Here is a 26,670-nt window from a genome sequence, read left to right as displayed (position 1 = left end):
AGGCATGTACTGTGAAAGAAAAGAAATCTGAAGGTCAAATCAGGCAGATTAATCTTTCACCTGTGCATCTGCAAAAAATGCCTGGAGAACCAGGAATGAATAAGGAACAGGACAGAAAGGACGTGCCTGTATCTTCAAAACATTCTTGTGTGGAGAAGCATGAGGACATGTGGGTTAAAAAAGTCAAATTAGACTGGAAAATTAATACAAAATTTATCACAAAGAAGTTAAATCAGAAAGTCAGTAAAATCCGTGAAAAATGCAAAATTACTGTTCATCGTAAGGCAGAGTCACTACATGACAACTCTGAACTACATGGTGACTTAAAGGAACTACCTTTCAATGTGACAAATAATATATGTGATTCTGAGGAAAAAGATGCCCCTGGAGCCTCAGTCTCTGTAGGATTCCAGGCGATCCTTCCCCACGAAGAGCCCAGTCTTGAAAATGTTTTCCCATCTTACTCCAAGTCTGATTCAGCAAAGCGTGGTTGCCAGTCACCTTCAAAACTTTATTTAAATGAAAATAAGTTAACTGAAAATGACAAACCAGACACTGAACATGGTTGTAATAAAAATGAGGAGGGTTTCTTTACTGACAGAGAAAATGAAGTAAGGAACCGAGCTGGACTTCTGGTGAAAGAAGACCAAGAATTTGGTTCAGAAAGAAAACAAAAAAGGAGCCAAAATACTCACTGGAAATCAGACATCAGACATACACCTCTGGTAAGTGGTCCAAAAAGCCTTTTTGGCCTGTGGCTTGCCCACTCCAGTGAGATGAAACACATGATTCAGATAAAAAGCCATGATATGTCTGCTGTTTCAAATGCTTATGAGAAAACCAAACCAATACAAGACCAGCTCCAGAAGCCATTGCTTGCAGATAACTGCGGTGCTAATAACTCTAAAATCATGGACCCCGAATTAGGAAATGTGAGTTCTTCTCCATCAAATGGTAACAGAACAAAGTGTATCTAAAAGAGTTACACCAAGATATGCAAAGATTTAAGAATGAGGTAGGCATGTTACAAGGAGAATTCCTGGCTTTGGAAAAAGAAAATTCAGCTTCAAAAAGAGGTAGAGGTTCCTTTGCTGCTACTCTGGTTTTTCTCTTTATCAATCATCTCTTCCATTCTGATCCATATCTGATATGAATTTCCACTTATGAAAATAGCTTATGTATCAAATGGGGGTGATCTAAATATGTAATTGTGTAGAAACGGACTATCTCTGCCATCTAAATAACAGGAATTCCGGGAAGTATTTTCCTGGGTTTGGTTCCTTAATCAACATAAGTCTCTGTGTCAGTCTTTCGTATGAAGTGGGAAAGTAATTCAACTGTGTGCCACGTGACCTTCTGAGCCAGAATAAACGCAAGTGAAATGGCTTAGGAAATATAATAAGCTCAAGGTTTGTTTGTTTGTTTTTAATCTATTGGCTTAAATATAAGTTGCACTTCCATAGAATGGGAGGGAAGCGCTGACTGAGAGAAGGGACATAAGCACACACTCTCACTAAACTGATCCGTTCGCTGTGCTTTAGTGAGTGCGGGCTAATGTGTCTTACTGATCACTGGACACTTAGAATGCCATCATGGCCACTTTGAGATATACTTAAGAACAAACACATGTGCTCCCACATATTCTTGGATCAACACTCTTCGGTGTTTCTGTTGAGTCAGACCCTTAATTGTATTATTTAATAAAATGTAGTAAGTTTTGACATGTATGATTTTATCATATAGGTAGTATGAACCATCAGCAAAAAAAAAAAAAAAAAATCAGTATTTATCTCCAAAGGAGAAATCTTGAGTTTTGAGATGCACTGAATGGATTTCTTTACTTCTAGCAATGGATTTTTGAAATGTGTGTGTGCGTGTTATTTTGTATGAGTGCAAAGAATGTGAAAGATAGACAGAAATCTGAAGGTGTTCTCCTTTAATAGAAAAAGGAGATGAGCCCTGCCACCAGCTTTGCCAAAGTCACACTTTTAACTTCTCTGATCAATTTGATGAATTTATTTGGTACTTTATTAGATTCAGTGTTATAGAATTGTATCATCTCTTTTGACACCGTGAAATGCTGAAGATTGCTGCTTTAGGGGCTTTGGACAAATCACTTGAGCTTTCTTGGTTGTGTTCCCATTAACAGTAGACAGTGGGGCTAAGGTAGATCACTCATTACTCCCATGCCCTCTAGCTATAAAATGGTCATGGTTATTGAATGTGAAATGGGGAAACATTATTCCTTTACCAGAATTCCACACTAACTGGCAATTCATCAGTTTCACGCTGCTCCTTTCAGTAAACTTGGGTTTATATGTTTTATTTAACACCACTTTTTTGGTACCCCAAGATCCAAATGAAACAAGAATTATAAAAAGTAGTGGGGAAAGGATAGCTTTTGCACAGAAAGGAGATTGTTTCCTTTCTGTTACTGAAGCACCAAGGTGTGACATCTTCTAAATCTGGCTGTTTCATACAAAATCTAGGTAGTAAAGACAGAAGCGGACAAATTTTATGCCTTTGTCTTTTTATTTCTCTGTCTCTGCCATTCACATGCAGAAGAGTGGCTGTAACAGCACAACATTAAGAAAGCCCTTTTAAAATTTTGGAAATTCTGTTTCTTTTCCTCAAACAGAAAGAAGCAGAATTTACAAACATTTCAATGACTTGAAATGATAAAATTAAAAGAAGCACAAAAATATTTTAATCAGTTGAAATCAGGGAAAACTCTGAGTCAAATGATAAAAATGAATGAAAACAAAGTCTTTATCATGAAGAAAGTAATAATTACCCTTTGTATCAAACTTTCACTAAAGGTTAAAGTAGAAGAGAACAGGAACAAAAGTGGTGAACTGAAAGGATCAGAAACCGTGTGTGATGGCAACTGTTGTAAAGGACTAACTCAGCGGAGGAAGAGGGGAAAAACTGATGACCAGCAGTTTGCTGCTCTGCAGAAAGAAAATTCTGATAGGTAAGCCTACATCAGTATTCAACAGTAGATAATTATTATTTTCCTAGTATTGTTCAGAATTTCTTCCCAGACTCATCTCTGTACTTGCTTCCATGTATTTTGCACACTTCCTTCCAGGTTCCAAGGACACTCTTAGATGCGAAAAGTCTAATCTTTTTGCTCACATTCTAATCTCTTAGGTAGAATAATTGCCTCCTGTCTCTTTTGCTCATGACCTGTTTATTTCCCCTCTTCTGTAAAGCCTTCCTTATGCTCACTTAGTACTTTCCACTTGTCAGCTCTTGCGTATCACATTGTATCATAATTGTATATCTGTCTTTGAAGCAAGAATTTGTATTTCCTTGCCTATGGTTGGCACTTGATAACATTTTTGTGAATTAATAAATGACTGCAGATGGGTAAGAGTTGGTATTTTACAAAAATTTAAAATTTATTAGTAGAATTATTTTTTAAAAATTGGGTTTTTTATGGATTGTTTTAAAATAGCTCTCCTGGCTTGCCAATGAAGGAAGTAAAGAAGAATGAAAGTGGAAAACAGACATTAAAAGCATCTGTGACTTCACATGTATTTGAGAAGTCTGCCTCACTGGCTGGTGGTCTCCTACACATGAATGACAACAGCAGTTTAAGTGAAGGAGATCTAGGTCATGGCAGGGAAAATCTACAAATCCTTTATTTCTAGGTGAAGACATATTGGCAGTGATTACCTTCTCTGGAAATAGAACAGCATCATATAGTGCAAAGGCCTAGGCAAGGGATTTCTCAACTATCAGAGGAACACTGCCGAAAGGTTAAGATGAGGACAAGTGCCTTTGATCAGAAGTAGTTTCAATAATATGTCCCCATGGAAGCCAGGCTGCAGTGAATCGGTCCAAACAGCCCCTTAGAGAACATTCACTGGGAAGGCAGGAGAGGACTGGGTGATAACTGAAGGGGGATGTGGGGCTCGTGGGGGTTCCCTTTCTTTTATTTTTTAATGATAAGATGGTAGTTTGCAGAGCATGTCTCTATGCTGTTGTCTTGGCTATTGTAAATAGTGCTGCTATGAACATTGGGGTGCAGGTGTCATTTTGAAGTAGGGTTCCTTCTGGATATATGCCCCAGAAATTATTATTTATAACTACACTTAGACATAGAATAATAATAGAGATTCATTTACTATATTAGTTAAAAATACTTAAAAATAAATATTACTTTCTCAGCATATTGTGAAATGCAAGAATTGAAGCCAGATTGCCTGGATTGGAATTCTGGGCAGACACAGGGGCTTCGGCAAGTGATTTAGACTTTCTGGGCCTCATTTTCTTCCTGGGTAAAGTACCTACTGTATTACTACTTCCCAGGATTGTTGAGAGGATTAAAATGTCTTTAAGACATGTAAAGTGCTGATAATAATGCATAGCTGTTGCATACTAAGTCCTCGAGAAAGCTAATTTCATGATTATTAGAAAAGGGTTTCTTTCCTATAAGGACTTAAGTAATACTTTCCAAATAGCTTTTAGTGCCTTAAATACCAGTTTTTATTGAAAATGACAACAACAAGAAAATCCTGCTATGTTTTTTCCTATCAAATAATGCACGTAAACTTATGTTTTTCCTTTTCTTTTGTTTGTCTGCTTGATGTAAATTTAATAGTTCGTTAATAATCTATTTGATATACTTTCTTTGTCCTTTAATTTACAGTTTCCATTTTTTGTTTAATCCCTTTAATTGAAAATTAATTATCAATGCAAATATTTTATATAAAAAATAGTAGGTTTACATATTTCTTGTATTTTCAATATTTAGTATTTGGCTGAAATGAATTGCTTCCTTTTTTTTTTTTAGGTCTTCAAAGAAAACATCTGCTAAAAAGGACAAGGTATAGTAAAATATTAATTATAAAAATATTATCCTGTAGTAAAAAAATTTATAAGAGTGGAAAAACAGAAAATCCTCCTTTGTTGTAGAGAAATTTACTTAAAAATAATTTAGAAACACTATTGATAAAGTTAGCCTTTTGACAAAAATCAGTTCTTTCAAGAAGTGTCTGTGTTTTTGCTCTCATACAAAGATGGATATTTATCACCTCAATACACTGAGCATATTTTATAACTATGTTGGAGACACTGCAAAATAGCATTATTTATTTGTAGGTCAAAGAGCAGGTGAATTCTGTGGGTGACCTCGATGACTTAACTCTGTCACCGGAAACAGCTTCGGAGGACTGCGAGTCCCCTTACCCTAATTATAAGAATACCCTGAGGCTGATCGAACGACTTGGCCTGGAGAGAAAAGGTAGGACCCCCGCATGACTACGAAGCCTTTTTAAGTATCTCGCGGTGACGTGTGCACACCCAGTACTGCCCAGGGCGCACGGGCACCTTACAGTCCGCTGTGTCTCAGAAACCTGCTTTTTTTTTTTTTTACATTTTTTATTGATTCATAATCATTTTACAGTGTTGTGTCAAGTTCCAGTGTTCAGCACAATTTTTCAGTCATTCATGGACATATACACACTCATTGTCACATTTTTTTCTCTGTGATTTATCATAACATTTTGTGTATATTTCCCTGTGCTATACAGTGTAATCTTGTTTATCTATTCAACAATTTTGAAATCCCAGTCTATCCCTTCCCACCCTCTACCCCCCCCCAGAAACCTGCTTTGTGTTAAGGCAGAAGCAGACGCGCTGTGCGCTGCCAGCCAGGGGCTGTGACCGCTCCCACTCCCTGTGCTTTGTGCTGAGTCCGCTGCTCCTGCGCCTTCACCCAAGGCCAGGTTACTGCTGCTTCCCTCCTAGAACACTGAAATCACCTCAGGACTTCTTTCTCCGCCGCTCCACCTCCTGGGACCTTGGGCTACACCGCAACCGTGGTTACTAGATAGTTTTTAAAATTCAGGTCTCTGTTACCCCCTTGCTTAAAATCCAGCTCCTGCTTTTCACAGCTCCATGGTTAAAGGCCAGTGTCCTCTGGCTTCATCGTGTTTCATTTTATTACCCTTCTTTCCACATGAATTTTAGAATCAGCTTGTCAATGTGAAAAAATAAAGTCTGCTAGTGTCCTAGAAATTAGATGTAGATTATGTTGAATCTGTAGATTAATTTGGGGAGAATTGACTTCTTAACCATATGGAATTTTTAACCCCGAACAAAGTTTATTTCTCCACTTATATAGGTCTTCCTTGATTTTCTCAGTAATATTTTAGAGTTTTTAGTGTCTGGGTCTTTCCATCCTTCATGAGTTTACCTGTATTTCTTATTTTTTAGTGCGGTTGTAAGTAGTATATTTCTATTTGTTTGTTTGTTTTAAAATAATATAACAAATTTTAGTTTCTGATTATAGAAATACAGCTGATTAGTGTATACTGACTCTGTGCCCTTCAACCTGGCTGAGCCCATTGATTAGTTCTAGTAGCCTTTTTATGGATTCTCTCAGATTTTCTATGTAACCAAAGATGGTCCAGCTTTTTCTTCTTTAAACTACTGTCTTACTAAAGATAGTTCACATGTAAGACTTGCAGCCAATAAATACGTTCTCTGTCACAGATAATCAGCTCTGTCACTGTTATGACAAGAGTAGCCATAGACAATACAGAAGTTAATGGATGTGGCTGTATTTCAGCAAAACTTTATTTACCAAAGCAAGCAATCCAGCCCACAGATTGGAGTTAGCTGACTCGCACCATGTTATCATATTCCCCGCTGATTAGCAGACAGGTTTACCTCTTCATTTCCCATCCAGATGTCTTTCGGTTCTTTATTTTGCCTGATTGCACTGGCTCCAGCCCAGTGCTGAATAGAGGAGTAAGAGGAGCCATTCCTGTCCAGTTCCCCACCTTCTGGGAAAAGCATTCTGCTTTTCACCATTGCGTATGGTGTCAGCTGTAGAGCTGGCACAGATCTTTGTCATAGTGAAGACGCTTCTCTTAGTTCCTAGTTTGCTGGAAGTTTTTATCAGGAATAGATGTTAAAGTTTGGGAAGTGCCTCTTTTTATCGACTGACATGATCATATGATCTTTCTTTTTTAGTTTGTTAATATGATGAATAACATTAATCCATTTTTACGTGTTAATACAGCCCTGCATTCTTGGGATGCACCTCACTTGGCCATGATGAATTATCCTGTATTGTCAGATTTAACTTGCTAATGTTTGTTTAGAAATTTTACCTCCATTTTCATGACATTAGTTTTCTTCCTTGTAATATCTTTGTCTGGTTTTGGATTCAGGTTAATGCTAGTTTTGTAGAATGAGGACATATTTCTTCCTCTTCATTGTTTGAGGAGAATTTGTGTACAATTGGTATTAAATTTTCCTAAAATATTGGGTAGAATTCACCAGTGTGACCATTGGGACTGGAGTTTTCTTTGTGGCCAGGTCTTTAAATAGGACTTTCATTTTGGTTTTTAAGATATAGGGCTTATTAGCTTATGTGTTCTTTCTTAATTGAGCTTTTGTAATTTCTCTCTTTCGGGGAATTTACCAACTTCATCTGAATTGTCAAATTTATTTACATAATGTTCACAATATTACTTTGTCATTCTTTTAATATCTGCAGAGCTTAGAAGAATGTCTTCCACCAAATAGATGCTCAGTACCAACTGTTCGATGTATGGATGAGTGAATGCGAAATGCACAGTCTTTCATACACAAAAATTACTCATTCATTTTACTTCTATTTGTGTTTTCTTCCTTATGCAGATTATGTTACCTTATTGAAAATTCAGAATGCAGTTCATTCATTCAGAAGCTTAATAGAATGTAAAGAATCTGACTGTGAACTGCTTAGAGGAACAGTTAAAAAAATGGAAAATAAGGTAAACAAGCTACAAAAAGAGCTTTTGGAAGCAAGAGAAATGAATTCACAGTTAGAACGTCAAAATGTGGCATGGGAACGAGAGCTCTGCAGTATGAGGTACTGAATTTCTTGGTTTTAAAGAAATATTTGAACTCTTTATATTTAATACTGTAGATATGCAGGAGAAGTCTTATAATTGCTCACTGACCGTTTGGGGTTTTACAGGGGAGAAAATTTCATTACTATTGTGGAATATGAGACTCTTGGAAATAACACAGCAATATATATATATAAAATCTCCTCATTCTATATTTCTTTAAAAAAAGATCTTTGATCCTTATCTCCGAATTGTCCTCCAGGAAGTTTATAGTACTTTACATTCCCACTTGCAGAGTTATGAAATGAACAATTGTCTCAAGGCAGAAACTTAAAAAAAATTATGCAGTTTTATTATTGATAGATGAAAACAGGGACTAAACAGTAAAGTGGAAAATGATTACTGTTAGGTTTCTTCAGCATCTCTCTCATGCAGAGATAAGATCAGTTCAAAGGTCTATGCTGAAAACACGGATTACTCTGTATTGTTTAGTTACTTACTATGGATCCTGCCTTGTTTCAAAAGGGATTTAAAAATGATTTACTAAATAAATAATAGTCAAATAGGTAAGTTCAAAGTGTTACAAAAGAAGAAACACAAAGTGTAGGGCATCAGCTAGTAGACTCCCCAGCCTCGCCTTGCATTATGCTAATTCGGGGATCTGTGTTCTGGAAAAGACATCTGTGGATGTTACCTCCCACTGTAGATCATTTAGGAGTACCTGTAATATTTCATGAAGTTGAAATTTTATTTCTCATGAACTTATAAACTTGTTTCTAAACAGCAACTTCTCTTAATTAGTAACTAAACTCTCTGTTCTAATAAAGGAGTAATTTATGACTATGTGGGCAAAAAAAGGGTAGTTTTCAACTCATACCTTACTGAATAATTGCAAAATTTCTTTCCTACACTATTCACCAGAGTTACTCTTGACTGAAACTCAGTAGCATTATGTCTTTTCATTGCTACTTTTCAAATATATATATATTTATGGAGAAATTGAAGTGAGGAATTTAAAATGACAGACTTAGAAATAAAAAAAAAAAAAAGAGAGAACAGAGAAATTCCATTAGGGTAATAAACTGGCATGTGAAGAACCAGATCATAAAATGAACTTTTTATTTTCTAACAAAATGAATTTTCAGGGAGAAACAATACAATGAACAAGTTTTGCAGAAACAGCAACTTGAAAGCACTCTCCAACCACTAAAATTTGAACTGAAGAGCAGAAGGGATAAACCGAGTCAGGTAAATTATTCTTAGGTGAAAATTTCTTATCTCTAACACTGTTTCATCAATATTATTTATAATATTCCTTTGAATTAATCTATATTTTCATTTAAAACAAATTTAAAAAGTTATCTCATCCTAAATATGAACTGTGACATTTAGAGCTTAACTTACTAATTTCTTGGTGTTCTTGGCATCTAGTAGAAGCTCTGTGTCTTTTCTGAATGAATGAATGGAAGGTAAATTGTTATATAATCAGAGCTAAGGCTCTTACTAAGGGGGTAGCTGTAAAGATTAGGTATCAGATATAATTTTTAAATGTAGTCAGATTTATTCATTTTTTATTTTAAGCCTTCTGGGTTTGTTGTATTTCAGAGAAAGAAAAGCCTTTCCAGTTCTGAGCTTATTAAACATTCTTTTGTGATTTCTTTTTTACTTTCATTGATTCATGGTCTTTAATTAAATTTTTGAACTTTGGGGGATTTCTGCTTGTATAAAGTTTGAGATTTGTATCCACCTTAAGTTTTTCCAGTTGGATATCCAGTTATTGCAAACTTTATGTTGTATAAACTTAGAGAATAGTCTTTCACTTCAAAGGAAATTGTAATATGTCAGCTTATTGAGTACAGTACAAAGAGTAAGAGATGAGTGGTTTCATTCACAGGACACAATGAATTTTGAGGTGTCTGACCCAAAAGATAATGGCGAGGTGCTTCCTCCGCAACTTCCTGAAGCTGAAAGTCAATACCGTGGCCCGGAAATTGAGCTACATCCCAGAAGAGAAGCTCTTAGACCAGTGACGGTATTAGAATGTGGGCATAGAGACCAAAGCCAAGCCCAGTGTTCAAACAAGAAAATTGAACCCTTGTATCAGCGCAAACAAGGGAAAGTCAATAAATACGCTGCAAAGCAGGCATTCTTGGAGGACAGATTGTGTGAACTACAAAGTGAAAACATGTTGCTTCGACAGCAACTGGAAGTTGCTCAAAATGAAGCCAAAAGTAAGACAATTAATATCCCAGAGCCGTTTCCAGATCGTCGGAGTAAAGCCACGCGTAAACAACTTCTGATGCTGGAGGAAGGAAACAAGGAATTAATCAATGAATGCAAATGTGTAAAAGACAGAATGTATCAGTATGAAACTGACAGAGCAGAAATGCAAGTAAGTACCCAGAAACAGAACTAATTTTCAGACTTCCTCAAAGAAAATTCAAAGTAGTGTCTCATGAAAGCTAAATGATGAAACTGGTTGAATGTTAAAAATGTGTGGGCTAGAAATAAATACACTGTAAAGCAGCCTAAAAGCATATCTTGTATCCAGCAAACAAAAATTAGACCTGAGAGGTGCTTTACTTTGAGGAAATATGCCTTGTCGCCTGAAATTTTAAGAGATTAAGCTGTAAGTTGTTGACAGATACAGACAGGTATTAGCAATTTAGTCTTATACTACCCATATCATTTTAATTTTTCTGTCACCACATTTTAGTATCATGATGAAGCAGATAAATGAAATGCTCATACCTAAAATGTGTATTTTGAAGTTAAGATTCAGTTGTGTGAACAAAAAATGTAAAAGAAAGAGAGAGAGAGAGAGAAGATTCAGTTGTGTGGATACTTTGACAGTCAAATCCAGCTTTCCCAGATGAACCGATGTGTAAATGCTGTATCTTGTAGTACTTTTCCTTCAGTAGCTTTTCATACATTTTTAGTTGATAAAATTTTATTTTTATTTATGTCAATTGGAATTAAATTTAGAAATATTTCCGTCTCAAATCATATATTGTTGTGACCTCTTCACTCCTTAAAGGCATCTACTTTTCATTCAGACATAATTTGGGACAAATGTGAATTTTAGCAAAACTGGGTTTGCCTTAGTCTTCCCCCATTTATTTATAATTTACTTTGAACATTTTTTCAAATAATTTGCTCACAATTCTCATTCCAAGGCTCAGTTACTGTCATTTGGATCTAAGTTTGTCCAGTACAGAGGAACTGGAGCGCTCTGTGCTGTACGAGTTTGGCATTGGTGTCCCATTTGCAGACTGAGGAGAAGTGGCCAGAGTCCTGAGTGGCAGGAAGGGAGTGAGTGGGAGGGGTGGGGGGAGATGTGGGAGCTGCAGTCCCAGAGGTGGGGGAGGCCAGGTTGTCTAGGGTCCCCAAAGGCCATTGGAATAACCTCATTTTTATTGTGAACTAGGAGTCTATTGGCAGGATTTAAGCACCAAATTGAATATGTGAAGTCTGAACTAAAGCCTCTAATGAGAAAGAGGGAGAATGTTCCACAGGGTGGAACTTACCACCACTCATCCCACCCGCACACCCCTTTCTGTTTGAGACTTCAGTGGGGGTAAAGCTCGGCCACTTCCTAAGAGGGGCAGGGAATGGCTGCTGCATCCAGCCATTGTCTAAGTTAACTTACTGTCAATAAGTCAGGGGAGTCATGCCTTCTGTGTCTTTAACATAAGACAGTAAAGAGGGATGTGTACCTATGGGGAAAAGAAGGTGAATTGAGGTCTGAGGGGACAGTTCTCAAAGTCCATATGTTGGAGTTATATATTATTAATTTAGCTTAATGATAAGGTGACTTAAACATCAGTAACAGGGTTATCTTTTTAGGCCTGTGTGAGACGGCTTCAACAAGAACTGACTGACACCCGAAAGAAAGTGTCCATGTTGGAAGCTTCCCTGGAGGTGACAACAGCACATCATCAGACTGATATAGAAAATAAGACACAGGATTTAGAGAGGAAATTAAATCAAATTGCAGACCAAGTATGTATGAAATTAAGCACGTCAGCCGTGAATGTGCAGTGCAGAGTGTTGTAGGACACTAGCTGTTCAGGGACAGCTTTCTTTTGCATCTTCATTATAATTACAGCTTTATTATCTTTATGATGCCCTTGTTTCTTAAACTTTGACTCTCATTCTGCCATTTCTTTATATATTTTTTTCTTACAATATTTACCCTTAGAGAAGTTGAAAATTATACATCTTTCCTCACAGAAGTTAACTTTTATCCTATTAAACAGTATTTTTTTAGTGATCTCTCACCACAGTGAGGCAAGCTAGATAAAATCAGAGGATAATGTTTCATGACATGGTCCAGAAAATTGTCATGTCTCCTCCTCACTTTTGTGAATGGATATAGAATCTGTGTGTATTGATTACATGGATTTCAGGATAACTTGTGCAGAAAAGTCATTATACAAACCAGTTGCAATTAGGCATTGCCTTAATTTCCTTTTCACTTTAGAAGTGTTGTAAAAGCATGGAGAAATTCAGATCGTGTAGGTACACCCAAAATAGAGAATTAAGAAAATGGTCTAGATCCTGCCTTTGGATTCTTTTTTAACTTTATGGAGATATAATTCACATATTATAGGGAGGACTGCATAACTCAAGTGGCAGAGCGCATCCTAAGCATACACAAGGTCCTGGGTTCAATCCCCTGTGCCTCCTCTCAGAATAAGTAAGTAAAACCTAATTACTTCCCCCAACGAAAAAAAAAAAAATTCACATATCATAGAATTCACCCATTTAGGATGCATAGTTAGTATCTCCTTGATTATTCAGAGGTGTGCAATTGTCACCACAATCAATTATAGAACATTCCCATCACCCCAAAAAGAAAGCCTGCATCCCTTAGCCATCACCCCCAGCCCACCATCTCCCTCAGCCCCCAGCAACCACCAGTCTGATTTCTCTCTCTATAGATGTGCCTGTTCTGGGTGTTTCACATGAATCACATGCTGTGGGTCCTTCATGATTAGCTTTTTTCATTTGACGTAACGTCTTCAAGGTTCACCCATGTCATAGTACTTGTCAGTATTTCCATTTCTGTTTATTGTCAAACATTACATGGTTGTGGGGCTAAACCATTTATCCACCCATCAGTTGATGGACCTTTAGGTTGCCTCTGCTTTTTAGCTATTGTTAATAATGCTGCTGTGAACACTTCTGTCCAAGTTTTGGTGTAAACATGTATTCATTTCTTTGGGGAATAGACTTAAGAATGGAAATGCTGTCATATGCGTCATATGGTAACTCTGTGTAACCTTTTGAGGAACTGCCATAGTGTTTTCCAGAGTGGCTGCACCATCTAACATTTTTATCCAAAGTATATCTTTCTCCCAATTTCTATGCATTCCTGTCAACGCTGGACATTTGCTCTCCTGGTAGGTGTGAGTTGGCATCCCCTTGTGGTTTTGATTTGCATTTTTCTGATGACTAAGAATGTTGCTGATCTTTTCATTTGCTTATCCATTTGTGTATCTTCTTTGAAGACCTGTGTGTTCAGGTTTTTGCCCATTTTAAAATTGGATTGTCTTTTCATGATTGAATTGTAAGAGTTCTTTTTGTATCCTGGGTGCAAATCTTTTATCAGATGTAGGATTTTCCAGTGCTGTCTCCTGGTCAGGAACTTGCCTTTTCACCTTTTGACAGTGTCTTTTGAAACATAGAAGTTTTTAATATTGTTGAAGTTCAGTTAATTTATTTCTGTCTTTTACTGTTCTATCTAAGAAACAAGTGCCAGATCCAGGCATGAAGACACACACCTGTGTTTTCTTCTAACAATTTTGTAGTTTTAGTTCTTTCAAGTTAATTCTTACATATAGTATGAGGTAGAGGTCGAATTTTGTTCTTTTGCATGTGGATATCCAGTTGTCCCACACCGTTTGTTAAAAAGACTATTATTGTCTCATTCAGTTACTTGACACTCATATCGAAAATCAAATGACCGTAAATGTGAGGGTTTCTTTTAGATTCTCATTGGTGATGCATTGATCTATGTCTGTCCTATGTCAGTATCAAGTCAGATGTTATGAGAACTCTTTCCGAGTCATCTTGCACATTAGCAGTTGTTTTACATAAAAATAGAAAGTCAGTGTAGAGGAATGTCTGTACCTCTACTTCTGTGGAGATTTGCTGCTTCCTGAAGGAGCGTGTGGCCAGCTTATGCCTTGCTGACTCTGTGACATGACAGAAAGGAGGCTTGCAAAGATAAAGTCCATTCCTTCCCCCCGACACCCCATTCAGACCTTTAGTTTCTCACCCAGTACCTCCCACTTCACTCCAGTTTCTATCAAATCATGGTCATGGGATCTACTGATTCAGTCTGCAATATACTTCATTACGTTGCACTCATTATAATTAACAGACTTATCCATAGATTTCACTATCCAGAAGCAAAAGGTTAAGCCTGGAAAAAATGAATTCAACCTTCATCTTTGGAAGCCTCTCTAACCCATTATCTTGTGGTTCACAATGAAATCCTCTTTTGGCTTCATTCTTGTGTGTAATGCTGCTGCCAATCCTACTCTTGATGTAGATCCTGTATTCTCAGCTCCCTGTGTGTACATCCTTTTACTTAAAAAGAGAGATGCCTAGCTGTACTCTATAGCTTAGTGCATAATTAATGAAATAAATATTTCATCCCATCCAAGGAAAAATTTTCAAGAGTACAACTGTTAAAAATCAGATAATATTCAATCAGTTTATCAGAAACAGATAACAGATTAGTAATTTGAATTTCAAAAGTTCAAAGCCAATCTGTGTGATATGGAGAAGCATTGTGCTACAGCATAAAGGTGAGACAGTCTTACCTTCCCTTACAAACAAGCTTTAAGTAAGGTAAAGGAAAACTTGTATTTAATTTAAATACCGCCAAAGGACACTGCATTTGTTTTACTACTGAGAAGATTAAAAATGGTTCCATGATATTTTAGTTTCTCTCTGAGGAAAGGAAAATGAAGAGTGAGTGTTAGATTAGTAAGTTCTCAAAGCTGCCTGTCTCTTAGAGTTTCAGTTAATTGAAATGAGGTAAAGAGGCTGATTTCAGTAAACTGACTATTTCTAGTTGTTTTTCAATTATTAGTCTTCAAATCCTATGTCTCCTTGCCTACCAGGCTTCCTTATCCTCAAAGTTGAGGGGAAGTTGTAAAGAGGCATACATGCCTATTTATAAGATTTTGTAATTGAAGGGAACTCTAAAAAATCTTCCTTCTCTCTAGTTCTTAGGTCTTTCTTTATCTGCTTCTTCTCATCAGCACATTGTCTTTAAGTTAATCTCAACGTTTATTACATTACAGTTTATAGGAGGCCAATTTCTACTGTATACAAGTTACATTTCTTTTTATCTTTTGTCATCCTTTTTTCCGTTTATGTGTTTTTGCCTAACAAACTCCCCAAAGTTCAGTGGCTTAAACAAGCATTTATTTTGTTCACAATCTGCACTTAGGAAAAGTGTGGCCAAGACAGCTGGCCTCTCTTCCTCTCAGCTTCAGGTGGGGCAGCTCAAAGGCGGGGGGCTGGCAGCACTTGAAGGTTCATCCACTGATGTCTGACGGTTGATGTTGGCAGTTGGCTGCAGCTTTGCTGGGGCAGGCAGTTGGGCCCCCTCCCCTGGAACACCTAAGCTGGCTCTGCAGCCTGAGCTTGCCCACAACATAAGACTGGGTTCCAGGGTTAAGAGGGAGGCAGAAGCTGAAATGCCTTTTCAAACCTAGCCCTGCAGTTCACCCAGTGCCACCTTCACTGTATTGCCTTCATTAGGAGCAAGTCACTTAAGGTTGACCCATATTCCACCTTTTTTATGGAATTAATTTTGAAAATTTATGGAGACGTTCAAAAACCAGCATAAACCATTCAAAAACTCACTAGCCACAATGTTTTCTTACTGCTTCCATATGAGAAACACCCTTAACCCTTCTCAGTTCCCCAGCAGGTCTCGGTCGCTGTGGTGTTAGGCTCAGGCTCCAGTCCAGGCTCTTACTTTACCATCTTCATCAGGTCCAGATGGGGATGAGGTTCCTGGGTGTGGTTTCTAGAGGACAGCCCCTTGGGTACACTCCTCTCAGTGCTAAGGCTTGAGGATAAGGGGACTGGGTGTTTACCACCACACAAACTCCCTCACTCACACTTGGAAGATGGGAGGCACACTGGTCTGTAGCAGTTCTGAAATGCAGCCTGATGCTTGCTGCTGGCTCTTTGATTAGGACTTAGTCCTAACCCTGGGAGGAATTCTCCTTCACTGCCCTCTCTGAGCTCTTGGTTCTGTCCCTTTCCTGAGCAATGACCTATGTTTACAGCTGAGTAGTTCTCTCAAGCCAGCTTCCTCCTTGTAGACCTTCTAAGAAAAACCCAAAGACCTCATCTCATTTTGCACTGTCTTGGTCTCCTTCAGTCCAAGCTAGCAGGCAGTGATTTTGCTTGCACAGTTCTCTTTAAAACTTTGAGTTTCCTGTGAATTTTATTTGGGTTCATGCCATTGGAAAAGCTACCCTCATAGGTCTTTTTGAGATAAGCTCTTCATCTTGGGCTCCCTGTGAAGCTATTGGGGGACCATGCCTTTAAAATTCTTATGTTGTTAAGATCTTTAAAGGAATTTGAGGCAGCACCTTAAATCTATCCAAGGTCTTAACAAAGTCTTGGCTTCATCTTTAGACTGTGTTTTCCTGGCAGCACCCTAGATTTGATCTTAGCCCAGAAGCCATTTCTCTGTTTACCTATTATGTGACCATTGGGCATGTGGCAGTTCTTTAAATGGGATACAGACATTTGAACCCACTGGGTCCTGCTTCCTTTGTATTTAATAATCTTTTTGTTTGTTTGTTTTAGCTTACCTCTCTCCTGAATTTTACTTTCAACTCTTTGGTAGCAAGCGTCCCGTTTCCTCCGGTTTCAGTGTCATTTTCTTCCCTGGCCTAGAAGCCTTCCTCCTCAGCCCTTCAAAGGCCCCCAGGCTTCCACTAACAGTCTCATGGACACTTTGGGTTTTCATTCTTACTCTTCTCTACATCTGTTCAGGTTCCACCTACCTCCAGGTTCAAAGGCATCCCCACTTTTTTGGTTCTTTTTTAATGGCTGCACCCCATTTTTAATATCAATATCTGTGCCAGTTATTTATTGCTAATAAGTTATATAATAAACCACCTCAAAACCCAGTGACTCAAAACAGCATTTGTTTGGTTCACAAACCTGCGTTTAGACAAGGCTCAGTGGAGCCAGCTTATTTCTTCTCCAGTTGGAATCAAGCGGGCCCTAGAATAATCTAAAGGCTTGTTCATGCACATGTCTGGAAGCTGGAGCTGGCTTTGGTTAAGGACATTCGCTGGGGCCATAGGCTGGGACAACTGCGTGTACAAAGGCTCACTAGGTGGCCTGGGCTTCACAATGTTATGGCTGGGTTCTAAGGGTGAGCGTCCCTACAGAGTGAAAGTCAGAAGCTATTTAGCCTTAGGAATCACACAGCAGTGCCCCCACATTCTGTCCCCTAGAAACCAGATGCCGAGGTCAGTACATATTTCAGGAGAGGGAATTTCACAGGGGAATTGTCAAGGAATTTGTAGAGATGTTTTACAACCACCACCTCTGCCTGCCTTGTCTTACCAAATATCCCTCCTATCTGAAGGAATGTGCTTCTTCCCAAGTCAGTGTCACTGAAACCCCAGCAAGGTTTTTGTTTGTTTTGGCTGAGTATGTTCTCTTGTTTGGTGGAGAGTAACAGGGGATCCCAAGAATTAAGGCTTTTTTGTTTGTTTGTTTAGAAAAATATATGGGTCATCTTACTAAACTACTACACAAGGAAATGGATTTCTCCTTAACCCTGCAAGTCATTCATTGCTCCTTGGAATGCAATTCAAACTAGCATAAAATATTTGTAGTCCAGAGAAAGGCTTATGGCATTCGAATCCATATTTGCAAGATGTATTAATTGCAGTCTTAATTCCAAAGTCTTGTTTTGGGAGGCATTTATTAATTCAGCCCTGAGTAACTCAATATGATCTCCCTAAAGCTTTAAAAATCATGGAGAGTTAAGACTTGGGGAGGAATTGGTAAGACACTTTCTACTAAGAGGTGTCTTATAGTCATTTTATGTAGGAAAGACATGAAACAATTACAGAAAAATAAGAGTGTTAAATCAAGTACAAATGTATAACAAAGATGATGACAGTGAACAATATATTTTTGTGACTCTTGGTGGTTTGAACTTTTTTCTTGATTTTCTGAGTAATTTGAGTTTCTCCATTGCACAAAGTAGATACCATTTTATTGTAACTAAATTTATTTCAACGTTTCATGCTGGGTTAGATTTAGGGTGTTGTCAGTCTGCTAACTTAATTACCAAACAATTTTCTCTTCTTCACGCAGAATGCTGATCTTACAGCAAAACTGCAATCGACAATTTCAGCACTTCTCCATCTGAGTGCAGAAACTCAGCTCCTTCTAAAAGAGTTATTATCTATGAAAGGGATGCAAAAGAAATGTGAAACATTACAGGAGGAGAAAAAGAAGTTGGAAGAAGAAGTAGTAAACCTCAAACATCACCTAGAAGTGAACACAGTGGAACGCAGTCAAGTGGAGCAGTACAAACAGGAGATTGAAGAGCAAGCACGACGGGATATAGCCGAAAAATTGACAGAACTCAGTCAAGTCGTGCAGTGCAAACGGGAGACTGAAGAGCGAGCAAAACAGGATGTAGCAGCAGCATTGAAAGAGCTCAGCCAGTTTTTACAGGTGAAGCAGTGAACTTTAATGTGCTCTAATTCACTTTGCTGTGAATTACAGTTTGGATGTATACATTTTATGTTTCCTCTACTTCCCATAGAGTAGTTTGTTTTGTAGATTTCTGGAAGGAAGGCCGCATTTGTTCCTCCCTTTAAATAATTCAATTTCCATCATTACTATCACTAAATTGATCTTTCAGAACAATTCTCACTAGAGAGTCATTTTTAAGGCCAATTGGTGTAAGTCAAGACTCCTAGGAGGAAAAGAAAATATTGTGATTTAAATATTGTACCACACTCTTGGATTACTCTTAAGTTGTATTGTTCAATTTTTAAAATTTTAAGTTGATCCTGTTATTCTTTGAGCTATCACATTACATGAGTACTGATATAAGAGTGATTCAACTTTAATTTCATAATTCAGATTTAATTCACTTGACATTGATGATAAATTATTTTAAAGTTCAGCTTTTTTACATTTAAAATTGCTGTCTGAATGATTGACTCAAAACTGAAGAGAATGAATACACTGTAATTACTCAGGTTATAATTATTTTTTAAATTGTATCCTTTTAATTTGCTTTAGACACAAGCAGCGTATGAAGATAACTTGTTAAGAGAATATAAAAATGCTTCAATAAGTCAAATGAAGCATAAAATTAAATATCTGGAATCTGAACTGAAAAGTAAAACTGTTCAGTTAGATTCTGAGAAAAAAGAACTGGAAAAATACAGACAACTGTACCTTGAAGAGCCAGAAAATAGAACGTCATGGGCAAGTCAATTACACTCGTAAGTCAAGACATAGAGTTACGGAGAATAAATTAGGTCATTAATTTGCTTCTAAGGCATAATTTTTACTGAGCCAGTTTCATGATGTGAGTAGCAAGTGAAAGCTGACTAGATAGTATAATTTTGCATTGATGTTAAAATGATGTTAGTAAATGAACTCTCCTTTAAAATGTTAGTCCAGGGCAGTTTGCATCTCCTTGCCTTTTGTTGCTTTTACATGACTTTATGTTTTATATTTGCATATATTTAACCTGATCTAATCTTTAAGCTGGGGCTTTTGCAAACTTTGTAATTTAGACAGACACATTATCACAAAATTTCTAGCTGGAATTCCCATAAATAGAAATGTTATTGAGTTTAAAGTTAACTGTGTTTTGGAAGAGTACAACTTAAACCCAAGGGGTCCCATTCTGGTGTTTGGTGAATTTACTTTCTTGATTGTGATATTTGGAATCACCACTAGTGGGCACCCTGAGACGAAGTACTGTATCCTTCTAAGTTTGTCTCCGCTACATAGAGGTGTGCTTGGGGAATAGGGGGAAACAAACATAGGGGTGAAGGTCAGTATAGCAGTTCACAAAGTGGCTAAAAAGAATATGGTGGCCAGCCCGAGGGGGTGTGTGGAAGACAGAAAGGGCAGGTCCCTCCTCCAGTGCCTGAGTAACCATGTTGTAAGCTACAGGTCTCCGCGGTATCCAAAAGTAGAGTGTTCCTATGAAAGTCGTTGGCGTAAAGCAAAGAGGCAGCTACCTTAGGACACATCTTGCTGGTGGATGCACAAAATAAATATGCATTAAGCACAGGTGCTCACAGACACAGTCCAAAGCCGTGGCGGCGTGATGCCGGGCTACTGCGTGTGGTTCTGGGGAAGGAGCTCGGTGGGGCCCCTCTTGCTGCTCGGGCTGCGTGTTGCCCTTCTGATGGCTCGGGCTAAAACAAACACCCAGCGCTATTCTGGCTTTTTGCTTTTTTTTTTTTTTCATAAAAGTGAAAATCCGCTTGAGATTTGTTTTCGTTATGGAAAACAGGTGCTGATAAAAGCGAAGTAACAAAGTGAGCTTCGGCAAATTGGGGGACACTTGAAATTGCCCCTGGCACTGTCACAGTTTATTCCCATCACCGACTCTGCCATCTGGCGCCCCCCAGAGGTGGTGGCTCTAAACTCTTCCTCAGTGCCGCATGCTTAATTTCTCCCAGGTAATGAGTGAAATGTGTATAGAAAGGTGGTGAAAGCAAACACTTGATAATGGCTTTGCGGGATGGTTTATTTTTTATTTCTAAACTGGTATCTTGAGGGTATTTATGTCTAGATGCAGCCGATGCAGAAGGCAGAGGGGTCCTCTGTGGAGGCATCTCCATCTCTGACTCTCCCCACTTTGAAGTACTTGTTAGTCAAGCCCCCCCCCAGGCACATATGTCCTTCTTTAGGACAGTTTTAAACTGTAATTATTTACAGTAGGTCTGCGCTGACATATTTTCGTTGTCAAAACACAGTTTAATTGGGTAATCTGTTTACTATTATAGCAACTTTAAAAATACACATCACTTAGGAAAAAAATGAAATGAATGAAATCTGTGTTTTGCAATCCTCACAGGATTAACGAGAGGCTGGTAGTGATGAACACTAAACTTCAGATGGCGGAAGAGTACAAGTGTTCTGTCCTCAAAACTATTCCTGCAAGGCCTGCTGAAAAATTTAATGATAGCTCAGAGCACAAATGGACTCTTACTCAAAGTGCAAACTTCAGGAGTTTTTCAGAACCTTCAACTAGCGTGAGTGATTGCTTGTTCGGGGTTAGTTATATTATCTTTTTTCCCCTGGGTTTCAGATTTCTGATATAATTCTTGTTTTTAATTTGATGAAACTCCGAGTTACTTATTTGACTTACACACACTAAGTAAAAGCCATAATTAATTGTGCTAATAAAGAAAGGAGACAGAAATTTTATAATTTTTTTAAGTCCCTGGACTTCTCATTTTCAAGAGATTCCTGTCATTCACTTTATTCAATAAATGCAAGTAAACTGACAAATCTTAAATTTCTTAAAAAGCTCCATTTTAAATTCTATTTTAGAAATTAAGTATTACTGCCTAATAACTAGAGACATACTTTCCAATGTTTGTCTTAGTTTCTGATTGATTTCGGTTTGGCATTGGTTCATAGTAATTTTCAAGTTTTGCTGCACCCCAGTTTTTCTACCCCTAAGCATAAGTAAATGGCATCAAGATACTTAACCACATATGGATGTTTTTTATTTAAAGGAATACAAGATAAATTCTTTTTATCAATTCAAGAAACTTGTAACACTAAAAACATTAAGCTCTGTATTTAAGTTTAAAATTTTTATCACTTTCTTCTCGAAGAGTACATCCTTAATTGCTATTTTACTTATAGCATTTTTATTTTAGTTGTTATAAAATGTCTTACTGAGCGACTGTAGAACATTTCTGAATATGCAGTCAAGAAAAGCAAATATTTAAATTTTTAAAATGCAGTTCACTTATGTCTCTGTCTTGCCCTCACCTGTAGAAATAGCGATGTGGCAATGATAGGGAGCCTTTAAAATACAGCTAGTTTCCATTGTGTATCATTATTGTTCGAAGAGCCATTGAAAGCAGTGCACGTTGGTTTATGGTTTGATGGTGTTTTCATGATGTTCTCGATGCAGAGAAAGGTAGCATGGGCCCTTGTTAAGTGAGGTCTCAACCTGTTTTTTCTCACTTGGCTTCATGTCATAATAAGTCAAAGAAGATAGAAGCTCAGGTTTCATAGACACTGTTGTGGGTAAATTGGGTCTATGTGCTTCAGAGTCATGAAACCGGACTGCGTGGTTTTAAACAAAATGCATGGCTAACACTTCTGTCAGTGGCTAAGCATGAGGCAAACTTGAAATGTTCCCATTAGTTGTCACCAAAAAATTGGCAGTGTGTCAATTTACAGGATGATGATGAAAGAGTGTGAGTGCAAAAGCAGTGCAAGAGAAAGCTCCTGAGGACAGTTTTTTCCTTTAATGTTCTTGGAGGAAAGAGGTGTCTATTTTTTAGTACTTCTAGATAAGTTGGAAAGTCGTTTATTTTAAACTCAGTGTTGTAGTTCCAAGGTACACGTAGTTCTTCTGTGGGGCCATGGGGCCAAATCATGCTAGATATAGCAAGGGAGATGGAGAGGCACTGCTCTGTCCAGATGCACAGACACGTCTTCATCCCCACGACGGAGCACCTCACAGCAGTTATTATACAGTTACTGTTTACAGAATTCTTAGTCAGACGTACAGAAAGAAGGTGCCTTCTGGGATTGCTCGAGATGTAATGATTTCTGCTGGGAAAACATAAAGTAATGCTAGGAGAGGTGTGAAGATAGTGTTTAAAATGACAGGAAGGGATGGGTGATTGGATGGGGCTTAACAAAACAACAGACTTCCACAGCTTTTCAGCTATGATTCTAGAAAGAAAAATGTTAAAATGGTATTAGGATTGAATTTAACATTCTCCTTTATGTGCAAGGTTTTAACAGTTTGGACTCTTCCTGCTGTGAAGTTCCAGCTCACTTAGCCTTTTCTTCTAACTTGACGGAAGCATTGCTCTAAGTCTGTGATTTCAGTCGTGCTGGTTGTTGAAGCAAGTTTCCTCCAGTTCATAACGCTTGGGTTTATTGCCTCTCTTCCTGCTGCATGTAGTGCAGCCTTGTCACTTGGCATCGTTGTAGTGGTAGCAGGTGGACCCCATATCTGTTTTGCTAATTTTTACCCTCAGATTTCACATTCTAGTTTATTTATGGAATGTTTTGTCCTACATGTCAGAAGCAATTTTACAGTTTTACTCAATTGCGTTATTTATTATATTATTATAGAATACAGAAAGTTACAATTGGCCTGAGCAGATACAACACTGTCAGATTTTCTTGGCCATAGAATTTTTTTCTAAGAACTGAAAACTTAATTCCAGACAATATTATAATGGACAGAATTCCTCTGTTTTAAAGATTTTTTTTCTGTTCAAGAGTTTTTAAGTATTGGTGTGCCAAACATGAATCATGGCCACAATAGTTAATACATGTCCTTCAAATCAATTTTGAATAGGAAGACTACATTTTACATTGATTGATTTTGGGCTTTTGGTGTATTACTGACACTTTCAAACATTTTCTAATGATTTATTTAAGTAATTTGTAAATTTCTCAACTATCCACTCAGTTTAGCAACCTTTTTTCTAACTGGGATTATACCAGTGCACCAGAGCTAAAACGATTAATGTTCCTAAGCCTGTAACTTTTTACATGACACAGCACTGCGTCTCAGCAGAATCTGGTCACGTTTCCTTTAAAAGCAGCCTTCCAAGGCAGGGGACACCCACTCTGAATTTTTATTCTAATCAAACTGTCACAGTAGTTAAGCTCACTTCTCATAAGGCAGAGGCAGAGTTTAGTGACCTTGTTTCTGGTATCAGTTCTCTGCCCTGTGGACTCCCTCCTGCCCTCATTTCATTTTGTGTGAATGGACAAATGAGGAAGCATGTTATCTTCTGTAAGACAATCACTTAACTTCCTCCAGTTCTTTTTCTTCCATTCACTCTTTTCTCTATACTTAATTTTTCAGCTTCTTGATCAACATTCATTCTCATTTCTTTTCTTGGCAGCAAAACATGTATTTAATACTTACAAACTGACAATATAGCTTTGCAGAGGAAAAGATAGTAATCTTATTTTCACTTCATGTAAAAGTGTGATCTACATTTTGCATAGTGTTATATGAAATTATTTCAATAAAGGCTTCTCCCTTCATCTGTTCGGTGTTACTCACTTCGCAGGACCTGCCTGGCGCTGTTGTCACGTTGCTGATTGCATAAGGCCTCTCTAGAATGCTCTTGTCAGACAGTGTTATGGAAAACAGTCTCTGAAAATATTGGCAAACGGTAGCCCAAAATTTTGTCTTGGCACCTAACATTTACAGAGGCCTCGACTCTCGTGTTGCTGTTGTGACCACAGTGTTTATTATGTCTGGTGTACTATTTTAGACCCTGTTTAGTGAGCGGGTGACTTTTATAAAAAGATTTTTAAACGAACACTCTAGATGGGGACACTTGTAGTTTGAAGTGTCCCCACACATTTCATAATTAAATACATAACTAATTAAGTCAAGTTTCAAAAACTTGGCCCTAATTTCTAGAACGGAAACAAAGTTACAGTTAAAGAATTATGTATTGTTTTCCTTGTTTCTAATTCTAGAAAGTTGTGAATCAGAAACCAAGTTTTAAAACTGGTGCTAGCCTCTGCTTTTCTTTTCTTCAAGCAGCTTTTCTGACATAAATGTCTTAGTCATATACAGAGAGCAACATACATTTGTTTAATTTGTTTGCCAGTAGAATTTTCACTTCACATTATAACAGAACCCTTTTCTTCATCTTACGTATCTACGACTCTCTGTTAAAAACATTTTTAGCATAGAACAGACCTTAAAATTTTAGTTTTATAAAAGTGCAGGAATGGAAAGCTCATCTTAAGGAAAAGTCCATTAAAGTTAAAAAAAACTGAACTTTTATAAAGGGCAGTTTTTCTGAGAACTGCAAAGAAATGCATTCAGTGTAGAACATGACTTGAATTGTTTAAACTCTTTGTGCTAATAAGATTGGGCATCACCCTCTGAGGTTATGTGTCTCCGCCAGGGCAGGGTTTACTGTACTTTCCATCAGGGGAATCTAAGACTTACATACATATGTTCTCTCTTATCTAAAATCAAAGTAAGTAGGAATTTATTTTATTTTATTCATGTGATCATTTTTCTATTTAAGCAATCCCCAAGTTAGGTCAAGTCTCTAAAAGTATTATTTAAAGGCCACATTTCATAAGCTAGCTGTCATTCCTATGATAGTGTGTCTTGTTTAACTTAAACATTAAAAATAATATTTGACTTATTTCAGATGCACAAGAAGTAGGAAAATAATGCAGCTAGAGAAGTAAAAGAAGGTATGTTGCCAACATTTCTGAATTTAGACATTGATTTCTGAAATCCACTGTAAACAGTAAATGGCACCTCTTTCTGTTGTTTGAATAACAGATAGTATGTAAATTTTTTTCTTACACGTATCTAATGAAAACTGTGAAAGCACAATTTTATTCATAGTGATAAATATACTTATTCCTCGCTTCTTCATCATGATCCATAGCTTTCAAAAGAAGTCTGTGTTCTCTATTTCTGGCTGTACCCTTCCCCTCCCGCTGTCCCTGTGGGCCTGTCACCTGCACATGGATACTGTTCTCAGAACACATGGAGGTCATCAGCTTCTCGAGTTTCTGATACTGACTGAGGCCAAAAACCCCAGCCGAAAGCAATCACAATTCATGTAGCTGTCACCTGGTGGATGACAGTTAAATTTCCTGTCATTGCCTTTGTCACTGGTTAACATTTTGCCCTCAGGAAAAACTCCAAATTCCTTAGCTTGGAAGAAAAACACCCACATCAGTTTGGCTCTTCCCAAAGTGCTCAGCCGTGCCTCTTTCCTCCCCTGCTCTGCCCCTCTGCTCCAGAGTCTGGTCAGACCGCTTCCAGCCCCGCGGGCGCCCTTCCTGCCTCTGCTCTGTGTGTTTGCTTGTTGCCTCCCCTCCCGCACGTTCTCCTCCTCCTTCAGGTATCTGCTTACATATCACGGCCACCAAAGAGTGGACAGTATTGACACAAAACTGGACGTCCCTTCTCAGTGTTTCATCTGTGCCCTCTTTTATACCTGTCATGGCATTTATGTCTCTGTACCAAAATTGCCTGTTCATCAATTTTTCCAGTTTACAGTACATGATTTTGCAGGGTGGACTGTGTCATCTTCATCTTGAGATTCCACTGTTTATCACAGTGCTTTAGCAGATGGTTGCTGAGTAAATGAATGAATAATGATAAAACCAGGAGCTCTGATCCTTAGCCACAAGAGCAGTTAATTCAATGTGCAACCCTGGGCAAAGTGTAGAGTAGTAATCTTGGGTTTGTGTTTTAATCATATGTAGGTATTTTTCATTCTTCTTAAAACTTAGAAAAGTCTCAGCTAAAAAAAAAAACACAAAACTGACATTTAGTTACCTATGAAGTATTTTAAATAAGGAATCTAATTCTTTCATTTTCTTTCCAGCTACTCCTAAACTTCAGTCTGAGTCCTACAGAACTCCTCGAGGATCTTCAAAAGAGTCAAGATTAATTGAAGATATGCTTTTGAAAGCATGTAAAGAATATGAGGAGGTTTTGAAGAAAAAGTGTCTGTTATACGATGTTACAGATGAACAGTAAACGTTTACCTGCTGGGCTGTA

General features: G+C 37.7%; 1 protein-coding gene across 1 annotated transcript in view; it reads left to right on the top strand.

The window, feature by feature from the left end:
* LOC107035306 (ankyrin repeat domain-containing protein 26-like) overlaps nucleotides 1–26,670 on the top strand; it is a 51,689-nt gene extending 25,019 nt beyond the window's left edge. Inside the window, exons 19-31 of the mRNA XM_072966413.1 lie at nucleotides 3–725; nucleotides 2,820–2,974; nucleotides 4,802–4,835; nucleotides 5,110–5,251; nucleotides 7,660–7,873; nucleotides 8,999–9,101; nucleotides 9,748–10,245; nucleotides 11,700–11,855; nucleotides 18,234–18,599; nucleotides 19,176–19,381; nucleotides 20,977–21,154; nucleotides 25,298–25,343; nucleotides 26,495–26,670. Coding sequence (XP_072822514.1) covers nucleotides 3–725; nucleotides 2,820–2,974; nucleotides 4,802–4,835; nucleotides 5,110–5,251; nucleotides 7,660–7,873; nucleotides 8,999–9,101; nucleotides 9,748–10,245; nucleotides 11,700–11,855; nucleotides 18,234–18,599; nucleotides 19,176–19,381; nucleotides 20,977–21,154; nucleotides 25,298–25,312 — 2,790 coding nt within the window. The 3' untranslated portion in view covers nucleotides 25,313–25,343; nucleotides 26,495–26,670. The remainder of the gene's footprint in view (nucleotides 1–2; nucleotides 726–2,819; nucleotides 2,975–4,801; nucleotides 4,836–5,109; nucleotides 5,252–7,659; nucleotides 7,874–8,998; nucleotides 9,102–9,747; nucleotides 10,246–11,699; nucleotides 11,856–18,233; nucleotides 18,600–19,175; nucleotides 19,382–20,976; nucleotides 21,155–25,297; nucleotides 25,344–26,494) is intronic.

This window comes from Vicugna pacos, chromosome 9 (assembly GCF_048564905.1).
Source record: "Vicugna pacos chromosome 9, VicPac4, whole genome shotgun sequence".
Classification (NCBI taxonomy): domain Eukaryota; kingdom Metazoa; phylum Chordata; class Mammalia; order Artiodactyla; family Camelidae; genus Vicugna; species Vicugna pacos.
The sequence above is the reverse complement of the archived record's forward strand: the minus strand, read 5'-3'. Positions and strand labels throughout refer to the sequence as shown.